Consider the following 11,871-nt stretch of genomic DNA (forward strand, 5'->3'; position numbering starts at 1 on the left):
ATTGGTCGCAGAGCGCCGCTTTAACGGTTTTTAAATGACAGTTTTTAAATAATGGCGAACCCCCGAAAATCCTTTTCCTCCACCAGATATTTTTAATCCACCTTGATTGAGCCGTATAGTGTCAATTTATTCCGATCGCGTTATTACATTCATGTACCTTACTGTAAACAGGAAAAAATGTTGCTTCGGTAAATAATAATACATTATACTGTTTAAATTCACGTCTTCCAAATTATCTATTAATAAATCAATATATTTTTAAATTATTATTTCAGTCATATCATCCCATCGAATAACGATGTAGAAGAGATCTATATTGTTAAAAAAGATGATAATTTACAGGATTTTGACAACAAGCCTATAGATTCTGGAAGTAGCTCAGAATGTCTTTCAGCAGTATTTGTGAACGAAAATGTGGAAATCAAAGTTGATTCTGGAAATGCTCATTACAGCAATAATAGTGGTGCGGAACACAGTGACATCTTGAATCATACTAATGAATCAAAAGAGGAACCTACGGAAAGAGTAGAACAAAACGCACGGAACGTCGAATGGCGTGCAAATAATAAATATTATACTTCAGGAATACTAGGCGATAACACAGCCTCTCTAATAACGTGCGCTTTTCAAGGCAACTCAGAGCGTGTAAAAAAATATTCGTCGATGGAATATGATAGACAAGATCAAAGTGAAGATCAATCGGAGTATGTAGAATGTAAAACCTATCCGGCCCGAACCGAACATGATAGTGCAAATGATCATCAAAAATGTACATTTGAAACTGATATTAGCGAAGAGTACAATTCGACAGACTTAAAGAAGTTGTTACAACAAAGTTTAAAACGGAAAAATGTCAGCAGACTACGGAAGGAAAGCTTGGAAATGAACAAAATGTCGAAGATGGCATGTTTAAACCGTAAAAATACAAACGGAAATGAAGAGACAGATGATATGAAAACGAACAATATAACGCAGTGTTATATTTGTAGAAAAAGATTCCGGTTTCGCATGGATTTGCGTCAACACCTCCAAAATGAGCATGCGAAAGACATTCCATTCAACTGTAATATATGTGTATCGGAAACGATTACTAATTTGCATCGTTTAAATATGCATCATCAGCAGCATGATCTAGCGTTAAACCGACGCTGCCTTTATTGTCCCGCCCGCTTTTCTTGTGGACAAGCTGTAAGCAGACATATGCGTAATTTACATGAGCAGAAATACGATATCGATGCCGATAAGGGTAGACGGTTTGTGTGTCGATACTGTGCAACAACATTTTCGAATCAAATTGATCTAGATAAACACGAAAAAAAACATCACGTACAAAAAATTAAAAAAAAAGAAAATCGTAAGATGATTTGTTACATATGTAACGACTTCATTGGAAAATCGCATCAAGACCTTAATAATCATCTCGTATTGCATTCCGATTCGCTGCCGTTTCAGTGCGGTAAGTGTGATGACAAAATGATTAGCTCGATAAGAGTGCTTCAAGACCATCTTCGTCAACATGCGGAAGGCTTAGCTATCAAATGCTTTTACTGTGAGAAGCGTTTTGTGGCGCTAGCGGACTGTCAGCACCATGAAGGACAGGTACATTCTCAAGGGAACCAGCAAGACGAACATCAAGAAGCTGAAACACAATCTGAAATACACAATACTAGGGTAATAGAAGGGCACAAACGATTTATATGTCCGATCTGTGATCGATCTTACACAATGCTTAGTACCCTACGGCGTCATCAGGCCATACATGAGCAGGAAAATCAATTAGAATGTAAATATTGTGGTGAAGTGCGCAAAAAATCTACCACACTGATAATGAATGAAAAAAGAAATCAAAAAGAGAATAGTGTGTATGGTTGTAATGTTTGTGGAAACCCACTAAAACAAACAGACGAATTTATTGATCACCATCTTACACACAATAGAGGTAAACCGTTTATTTGTGAGGTGTGTGGAAAATCCTTCCGAGCGCAACAGGTATTGCGCGAACATAAACTAAACTGTCTTGGTGCAGAAGCTAGTCAACCATGCTACTGTGTGCTCTGTGCGCAAACTTTCGATAATCTTTCTATTGCTCTGGAACACGTAAAGAATTCTCACGAATCGAACATAACGGATAAAAAGTGTCGTTATTGTGATTTGATATTTCGGGAGGCAGAATCGTTGGTTGAACATGAGTTTCGTCATACAATACATGGTATCATTACATGTAAGGTTTGCAATCGTATTTTTAAACATCACAAAAATCTCATTCGCCATATTAAAATGCATGCCGACCAACCTGTACCATATATGTGTGATTTGTGTGGAAAGACATTTACACAAAAAGGATCGCTGACGATACATCGTCGCATACATACTGGTGAACGTCCATTCTCATGCCAGCTATGCCAGAAAGGGTTTGTTGATAAGAAGGAAATGCGTCGACACTACACATCCCACTTTAATCCCCAAAGTAAATTATACATACCGAACGCTCATGCAATAGCAATCCCACCAGAAGCTGGTCCCACTGGTAAGAAGTACAAAACATATAATTGCAAGATATGCAATCGGCAATTTACATCTAGTTCGAATCTTGCAAAGCATCTTACTACTCATACAGGTAAGTACCTAGAAATGTGCGGAATCGGCTCTGGAATTGATTCCGAACAGGGAATCGGTCGGCCCGAGTCGGCTCTGCAATCGATTCCGCGATCAGAATTGACTCCGGAATCGGAATTGACCTGGGAATCGCAATTTGCTCCGATAACGGAATCATAATTGACTCCAGAAATAGAATTAGTTCCGGAATGTGAATTAGTTCTTGAATTGAAAAAAGAAGTGTTAGAAGCTAAATCAGTCCGGGAATCGCCATGAGAATGGATCTTTTACAAGTATTTTTTTTTTAATTTTTTGCCGTTATCAAAACGCCAAACGCCTATTTTTATGGCGATGCCAAAACTGACTCCGTTTGGAAGCCGATTCTAATTTCCAGCCAACTCCGGAATCAATTATGGAGCCAATTTTGGAACCAATTTGGGATCCGATTCCGATTCCCGAGCCGAATCCGGAATCGATTCCGGAAACTGATCCCTGACCTACTATCCGGAATCGATTCAAGAAAACTGCGGAACTAGTCGGAATTGATTGTGTCAAAAACTTCATTTTTCCCATCACTAATGAATACAGATATTCCCCTATATACGCGGTATATGCGATTTCACTATCCCGCTGGGCAAAGCGATGCAAGAACTCATTGCCTTTCGCGCATTTTCTCATGCCTTCTTTTTCCCTCCTACGGCAAAATTGTCAAGCAGCTTGTCAAGCTACCCGTCCCTTGCTCCGCCTCATACCCCTCGCCTGAGCGTGCTGTCGAGGTTTGGATTAGACATGGGCAAAATGATTCTTTGTGACGATTCGAGCGAGCTGGCTCTTTTGCTAACTGCGAATCACGAGCGAGTTCTTCTCGTTTCTGTTCTTCTCGCTACGTATTTTGGATGGGCAGTGCGCTCGCGAGCTAGGCTGTTTTTTTCTGCATGGATTTTGGATAGGCAGTGCGCTCGCGAGCTAGGCAGTTTTTTTCTGCATGGATTTTAAGTATACAGGCCGGTCGCGAGCTACCCTGATCTACTCGCTACGTATTTTGTACAAGCAGTGCGCTTGCAAGCCAGGCTGTTTTTCTCTGTGTGTTTTGCACATACGAAGCGCTCGCGCTCTACGATGTTTTATACGTGTATTTTGAATAGGCAGTGTGGGTCGACGACAGTAGCTTGTTTATGTTTTTAAAAAAAAAAACGTTAATTTGAGTTGCGGCTATTTACTTTCCGTATAAGACCAACAGTATTATAGATTTTGATTATTTTTTTTCTCAAGGCAACTAGTTTTAAACGAGCTTTTTTATATTTTTGTATGCGAGCGGGCGAATCGTATTTTTCTGGAATGAAGAGAGTCGATCTCTTTCTCGCGTGTGGTCAATGCTCGCGAGCTGTTGTGGTGCTTAAAAAACCGTTAACAAACATTGCGGAAATGAAATAGAATTTTCACAAATCAAACCAAAACAGCGCAATGAGTTCAATCGCTGCAATGTAAAAATAACTAACGAATCGCTAGCTCACGCTGGAGGGTTTGCTGTGCAACGCGCAGAACCCTATTTCGAAGTAGCGCACGCAACACAGGTGGCCATGGCCGTGCATAGGAAAGCTTAAACCTAATTGCATTAAGCATAACTTTATGTGACACTATGCTTTTCCTTTCGTATGTCGTAGATTACATAGATAGGCTGAGCCGTCTGCGCAAGGGTGTGAGTGTGCGTGTGTGTGCAACACTGTCGCCAAATGTGTATTCTTCCGGAATGTTATGATCCATCGGTCAAAGAAAGGAAGGTGTTCATGACGGTGTTTTTTTATTGTGGAGCTGCATCCTTCCCCCTGCCTGCAGCGTATGCATCGAGCAGGATACAGTGTGGCAGTATGCAAGTTGCCCGCTGGATAGGAGCGGGCCAGCGACCGCCATCATTCCGCACATCTTAACAGCATGCCCGTCGTGGGTTCTAACCGCGTATGAACCGTCTGCCGTAGCAAGGGCTGACTATTCGGCTACCTGGTACTCAAGTCCTGAAAAGACCGGCATGATCGCGTCGGCCATTACGCAAATAACAATAATAACAAGAAAAGAACTTTGGATTGCCATCCGTACCGGGAAAGAGTTTTTCTTGACTTTGTTGCTCTCGGATCTACCGTACTGACATGACGTACTGACATGATCTACCGTCAAGACATGATATAGTGGACGGTCACTTTCCCCGCGCTGTGTGTGTGTGTGTTTTTTTGTTTTACAAGGAGGGGGAATCTTCGAAAGACTCCCGTTGTCGCACGGGTGTTGACATGGGATTCTTATCCAGTATACTCCCTCCTTGGGCCATATACCCTTCGCTATGGGTTCACCTTTCGGTATGGTTCTTGGGGAAGGGCTTATGCATTAGCATTTCATCCTAGCTATTGCACGATGAATCAAAGTTCGCGAGACTGATTGACAGGTATCACGCAAACACAAAAATTGGTCATGACGACGACGCGAAATACTAGGCACTAAACGACACTTTAATATACAAATATACAAATAAAACAGCCTTGGCCGGAAAGAACCTGGGTGACAAAGTAGTCCACATCACCATGTTTTCTTTCTAGCCATGCTGCAACGTCGGGGATCAGTAAATAGGTTCATCTTCCGTTCAACGAGCTACTCCACTCGTTCTGCCTTTGCCTCATCGATGCTTCCCTTGAGGCTTTCTTTGCAGTCTCGGTGAAAGTTTCCCCCGCACGCGATTTCCGGAAGTTCTTCGAGTCCTCCTCGCTTCGCACGAAATGGTACGGTACGCGCTAGTAACACGCATGGCCAGCTTTATGTGCACCTTATTCAGGGTGTTCTGGTGTTGCTTTTCCTTTAGTATATGGGCCCAAACCGGCGCTCCGTACCTCAACACCGAGATGGCGCAGTTAGATACTGCTATTCGGTCCGCCAATGTTTGGAGTGAATGCCGCTAGTGCATTTACTGCTTTCGTGGCCTTTTTGCAGGCTTTCTCAAGGTAGCTCTTAAATTTAAGTCGGTCATCAATGACAACCCCAAGATACTTTAGCGATCTGGTGGACTCGACTTGTATAGTTCCTGCCATTATCGATGCTTTTTGGTACACCTTGTGACTGATAGACACAGCTGAGACAGTGAGAGCGATGTCGTCTGCAAAATCAGTGATCTCGACTCCACGAGGGACGGCGAGGGTCAGTACTCCATCATACATGACGTTCCACAGGGTGGGACTAAGCACTGATCCCTGGGGTACGCCTGCGGTGATGGCAGCACGCGACCGTCAAGATAATTCCTCAACAGCCTGCACAAATGCGGGGAAATCTTCATGCGCTCTACCGCTACCGCAATTGCCTCCCAACTAGCACTGTTGAAGGCATTCTTCACGTCAATGGTGATGAGCGCACAGTATCGAGCTCCACATCGCTTCCGTTGAAACGCCGCATTACCTTTCTCCAGTACCGCCAGTATCGCGTCCACCGTAGATCGTTTTGTCCGGGAGCCAAATTGACGATCAGACAGACCGTGCGGTCCCTCAGTGTATTTTGTTAGGCGGTCCAAAATCACCATCTCTTGCATTTTAGCCAGGTTATCCACAAGTCCCAAGGGCCTCAAAGCTGACGGGTGGCCTGGCGGCTTACCTGGCTTCGGTATCAAGACTATTTTCTGTCTTTTCCACATTGACGGAAACTGGCCGGTAGTCAAGGTGTTCATTAGAACGTTTTTGAACACATCAGGGTAAGCCAACATAGCCGCCTTGATCGCCTTATTGGGGATGCCATCAATCCCAGGAGCTTTGTCACATTTTAAACAATTAGCCAGGTTAATAATCTCCTGTCTCGTTATAGGCACAGGGTCAGTCTCTGGCTTGTTGATCGTAGGACTGAGGTTCGGTGGTGCATGTGTTGGAAACAGGGTTTCATTAATGCTCTTCAGCTTTACAGGACACTGTTCTACAGATCTAAAGACTTTACCTTGTTCATGAGTGTATTGAAGACAAGTCCCCAGGGCTTCCGAGCGGTTCCGTCGTATAGCTCGAGTAAGTGTTGCCTTTTACTGGCTTTAATTGCTCTTTTAAGCTTTGACCCAGCCGCAATGTATACGATCCTGAGTTGCTGTTTGACTTTAGGTCATCTTGCTCGCTGCATTTTGCGCCATGCTGCTACGCATTCAGCCCGTTGTCTTTTAATCGACGCGTTCCACCAATACACGGGTGGTCGTCGTCCGTTAGGAAGTTTCCTTCTTGGCATTGCGCCATCACAGGCTTTGGTTAGGGTTATCACGATTTGAGAGGCGCTTACGGCTTCACCGAAATCTCCGAAAGCTAAAATTGAATCGAAACGGAACTCCTGACCCATGCACTGATGATGATGTTAGCGTATCACTTGGTTGATGGCGTATCTGACAACATTATGGTCACTGAGAGTGAGTGCATCACTAACTCGCCAGTTTAATCTCTCCGAGAGGGTGGGACTGCAGAACGTAATATCAATGATTAATGTCCTTTCGTTTCTGTTGAACGTGGGGGTTGTGCCGGTGTTTCCCAGCTTGGAGGAGCATAGCAGCTGCAGAAAAACATTCCATTTACTTCAGCTATGCAGAAACCCTCGAAGGTGTAAGATATTGGGTACTCGTTGTATTGGGTACCTGCCTGTCACCCATATTGCAGCGTTCTTGGTCTTATCTGCCACCCAGTGTGTGTGTGTGTGTGTGTGTGTGTGTGTGTGTGTGTGTGTGTGTGTGTGTGTGTGTGTGTGTGTGTGTGTGTGTGTGTGTGTGTGTGTGTGTGTGTGTGTGTGTGTGTGTGTGTGTGTGTGTGTGTGTGTGTGTGTGTGTGTGTGTGTGTGTGTGTGTGTGTGTGTGTGTGTGTGTGTGTGTGTGTGTGTGTGTGTGTGTGTGTGTGTGTGTGTGTGTGTGTGTGTGTGTGTGTGTGTGTGTGTGTGTGTGTGTGTGTGTGTGTGTGTGTGTGTGTGTGTGTGTGTGTGTGTGTGTGTGTGTGTGTGTGTGTGTGTGTGTGTGTGTGTGTGTGTGTGTGTGTGTGTGTGTGTGTGTGTGTGTGTGTGTGTGTGTGTGTGTGTGTGTGTGTGTGTGTGTGTGTGTGTGTGTGTGTGTGTGTGTGTGTGTGTGTGTGTGTGTGTGTGTGTGTGTGTGTGTGTGTGTGTGTGTGTGTGTGTGTGTGTGTGTGTGTGTGTGTGTGTGTGTGTGTGTGTGTGTGTGTGTGTGTGTGTGTGTGTGTGTGTGTGTGTGTGTGTGTGTGTGTGTGTGTGTGTGTGTGTGTGTGTGTGTGTGTGTGTGTGTGTGTGTGTGTGTGTGTGTGTGTGTGTGTGTGTGTGTGTGTGTGTGTGTGTGTGTGTGTGTGTGTGTGTGTGTGTGTGTGTGTGTGTGTGTGTGTGTGTGTGTGTGTGTGTGTGTGTGTGTGTGTGTGTGTGTGTGCGTGTGTGTGTGTGTGCGTGTGTGTGTGTGTGTGCGTGTGTGTGTGTGTGTGCGTGTGTGTGTGTGTGTGTGTTTGTGTGTGTGTGTGTGTGTGTGTGTGTGTGTGTGTGTGTGTGTGTGTGTGTGTGTGTGTGTGTGTGTGTGTGTGTGTGTGTGTGTGTGTGTGTGTGTGTGTGTGTGTGTGTGTGTGTGTGTGTGTGTGTGTGTGTGTGTGTGTGTGTGTGTGTGTGTGTGTGTGTGTGGGTGAAGAAAGAATCGTATGCCATCGGCTCTGCATTCGGGCGTGGGCAGGCCTGTGGGCGCCGTCTGTACTCGGGTAAGGCGTCTTCCATCAACTATGTAACGCTGTTAGGGGAGAGGGCGAGGGGGTGTTGTCAAACGATACGATTTGCTACATAGAGGAGAGGGGGAGTTTAATTGTTGCTACGCAACGCAAAATAAAATGTTTCATTTTTTTCGAATGCCGGTCTTAAAACTATCTCGCAATTTTTTATGTACTACGTAACCAAATAGTCCGTCATTTGGTCCGTCGAATGCTCCGCATTTTATCGCACGTTATTATCGATTCGCAAGTGACGATACGCGATTGGAAGCAACGGGGAACGAGAATCTACTAAAACGTCGTAAACAGGTGTTATTCCAATCCAACTCCTTACATACCCAATTCGTTTCAAATAAATTGGAGATGGAGATGTTGCTCTCAGCCGTTTTTTCGTCAGAGTTGATTATTGGTCGTAATTTTATAAGTACATCGAAAATGCAGCCGAAACTCTAGCAAACATAACCGATTTTGTTTTTATATGCGTAGCATATTAAACATCACATGTTATGTAAAGGGGCGGTCTCGTGGTACAGTCGTCTGCTCCTACGACTCAATAACATGCCCGTCATGGGCAAACCTATAATGGACCGTCTCCGTAGACCGTAGAATGGACGGATTGATTATCCGGATGTGTGGTAATGAATTAAGTCTCGAATGTCTTAATAGGCCGGTATGTCCGCGTATGACGTTACGCCAAATAGAAGAAGAAGAAGATGTGATGTGGAATAGAATAATCAATTTGATGACGATACGATATCCTAAGCCAAAGAAACATTTCTGGAAAGATAGACATATTTATGCAGGACCAGGAAGATGGCTGGATGAAAAACGGTTCTGATGGTGATGCAAGTACATTGCTAACCGTGCTGTTGGTCCGATTATCAGAATCTTTTTGAATGTCCGGATAGGCGGTCGTAGAAATACTTTGAGACAATTTTCAAAATTCCAGAAAAATGTTTTCAGTAAACCAACAAGAAGATGCAGCTTTGATAATAATTTCATGCAATAATAATTCGACGAGCAGATCATAAGAAATTCTTTAGAATCCGTGAAACAGCAATCTCCCATACAAAGTGTATGGTCCTACCCGGCTAGGCGGTCGTAGAACAACGTGTATTTTTTTGGTCATAGACACTACGGTTAAACAAATGTCAAAGCTAATTAAGCAAATTCGCCAGAGCCGATCTCATGATAGAGTCGTCAACTCGCACGACTTATCAACATGCCCGTCATGGGTACAAGCCGCAAATATACCGTGCCGCCAAACGTAGGACTGACTATCCTGCTATTGGGGGTAATCCAAAAGTCACTGAAAGCCAGCCCCACAAGTGGTACAGGCAGGCCTTAACGGTTGTTGAGCCAAAATTAAACAAGCATTAAACAAAGGTGGTATGCAAAGATCAGCTAATCACATGAATGAACATTGATACAGGGTTTCTATGATTCGAAATTGTATAATGGAAAAATGGAGCTTCACTTGCAAAATTCCTCTATTCAGTTGCAACACTTCGTTGTAAGATTGCAAACATCCGCATAATGCTCGCACGATTCCACTAGCGGTTTGAAACATTCCTCTTCTCGTTAACTAATCCATCATATGAATCGAAACCCTAAGGAATACTTGGTTAAGTTCACTTTTGAATTTGTCAACAATTTTTGGATGTGGTCTTTGTTATATGATGTGGTCTTGTTGTACCTTAAATTCAACGAATCATAAATTCATGTACGGAGTTTAAAATATAAGCTTATATGATGTTGAGTATGTAATCAATTGATTAAGTTTGTTTCTAATTATTTTTCAGGGGAAAAAAAATATGTTTGCGAATTCTGCGATAAAAGATTTAGTCAGGGTGGCCAATTGACTGTTCATAGGCGTATACACACTGGAGAGCGTCCGTTTACATGTGAAAATTGTGGTGACAGATTTTTGGATGGAAGCAGTTATAAACGCCATAAAACACATTACTTATGCCGAAACATTTCATCCAAATCATCGAGTGTACCTATTGCCACGGAAAATTCTCCAGCATTAACTAAATTTTCAATTACTATGCCTAAAGATGAAGGTACACCGTAACTACAGTGACGAAGGCCTATGCAGTCACAAACCCAACGTGATATTCACCGAGAGTGCAAGTGTCCTTCAAGCACTTGAATCTAGAACTACCCGCAACCCGAACATCCAACAACTCTGCATTATATCGAATTCACCTCAAGTCACATTCTGCTGGAGTCCTGGTCACACTGGTATTCAGGGAAACGAAATAGCAGACTGACTAACCAACGCAGGGCGTAATAACCCGGCCTGCTGCCATAACACTTCCACGCCGAGACTTAATTTGCCTTAGTAAAATCATCATCGCCGAAAGTTGGTTATTGGGTTAGCAGTGGTCGCTCTTTCCTGAGAACTATCAAGACCTCAACTCCACCACAGAGAGACCACACCAAGACTAGAGAATTCCATCACGACTTCGTTTTGGACAAATCCGACAATCCACTATGCAGTTTCAACTTTTGGACCACAGCATCTACTCCATCCTCTCACCAGACAGCGATTGCCAGCGTAAACGTTTAAAATTCATTCGTATTACTAATCTTTATAAATAAATCTAACCAAAACCACATGTGTAACAGAATTTTTTTAATAAAATTAACAGATAACTTTTAAACTTTAAGTAAACTGAGACTACCGGTTATAAGTTAATTGCAAGCCACTAAGAATGTTAGATTTAACCTTTAGGGGCGCCACAAATGTGGTCCCTATTTTTTTAAAGAAATGATACGCAACACGCTTTGCGAACTACGTTTACGTTTCACTAGAATTCGGTTTATTCGTTTTTTTACTAAGCCGCGGAACGGTGAGTTCGGGAGAGACGCGAAAATTGCTGTTGCTCGATCGAGAGTTGCCGGAGAAGAGAGTGTATTGGTTAAGCCGGGCGGATATGCGCGTGTCGGTGTTGAAACGTTTAGGACGCGAGAGAACGTGTATGGAGCAAGCCACCGTTTTTATAGCTGCGGTGAAGCATGCTACCACTGTTTGTCCTGCTCTAGCTTTGTGTGCAGTCCCTGCCTAACTAGCCCGTTTAACATTTTGGTCGGTAGTTCTACGTGTGCGCACCAGATGGCGCTCTGGTCGCTACAGGATTCCCCTCCTAGAGCGGTGTTACTGCTAACACCGGTCGATATGATCGATTCCATATGTCGTTGGATAGGTGGTGGTGGGGTGCAGCTGGCGGTTGGTGCAGCTGGCGGTCGATGCTGCTGGCGGTCGACGTAGCTGCAGGTAGCGACGGTGCATGCGAAATCGATTAAGTGCACTTTCGGGCTTTCGGCGTTCAGGTCGGTGTCGACGGCGGGGACATCGAAGTCGTGTTTTGCCGGCTCGTCAACGGTTGTTCGGGCGATGGCAGTTGGGACATCGGAGTTATGTGCGCGTCCGGTCATTGGCGGGCGATCGAGTGACGGTGTCACGAGGCCGATATGGTCGTGGTCGTTCGTTGTTTGGGTTGGTTTCAGGCGGTTAACGGAGATTAGCCTA

The 11,871-nt window shown here is 44.1% G+C and overlaps 1 protein-coding gene across 1 annotated transcript; it reads left to right on the forward strand.

Moving 5' to 3' along the window:
- Positions 1 to 11,795, forward strand: LOC1278723 (zinc finger protein 11). Its single transcript, XM_061651473.1, has 3 exons — positions 1 to 188; positions 276 to 2,688; positions 11,673 to 11,795. The coding sequence occupies exons 1-3, from the start codon at positions 178 to 180 to the stop codon at positions 11,793 to 11,795; spliced, it is 2,547 nt and encodes an 848-aa protein (XP_061507457.1). The 5' UTR covers positions 1 to 177.
- Positions 11,796 to 11,871: the final 76 nt, after the last annotated feature.

Source organism: Anopheles gambiae, chromosome 2 (assembly GCF_943734735.2).
Source record: "Anopheles gambiae chromosome 2, idAnoGambNW_F1_1, whole genome shotgun sequence".
NCBI classification, from domain to species: Eukaryota; Metazoa; Arthropoda; class Insecta; order Diptera; family Culicidae; genus Anopheles; species Anopheles gambiae.

What these genes read in the sequence shown, in the direction of transcription:
- LOC1278723 (XM_061651473.1), top strand. An exon ending in GAATCGGTCGGCCCGAGTCG is followed by an intron (nt 2,689 to 11,672) that starts GCTCTGCAATCG and finishes TTCGGCGTTCAG; the next exon opens with GTCGGTGTCGACGGCGGGGA.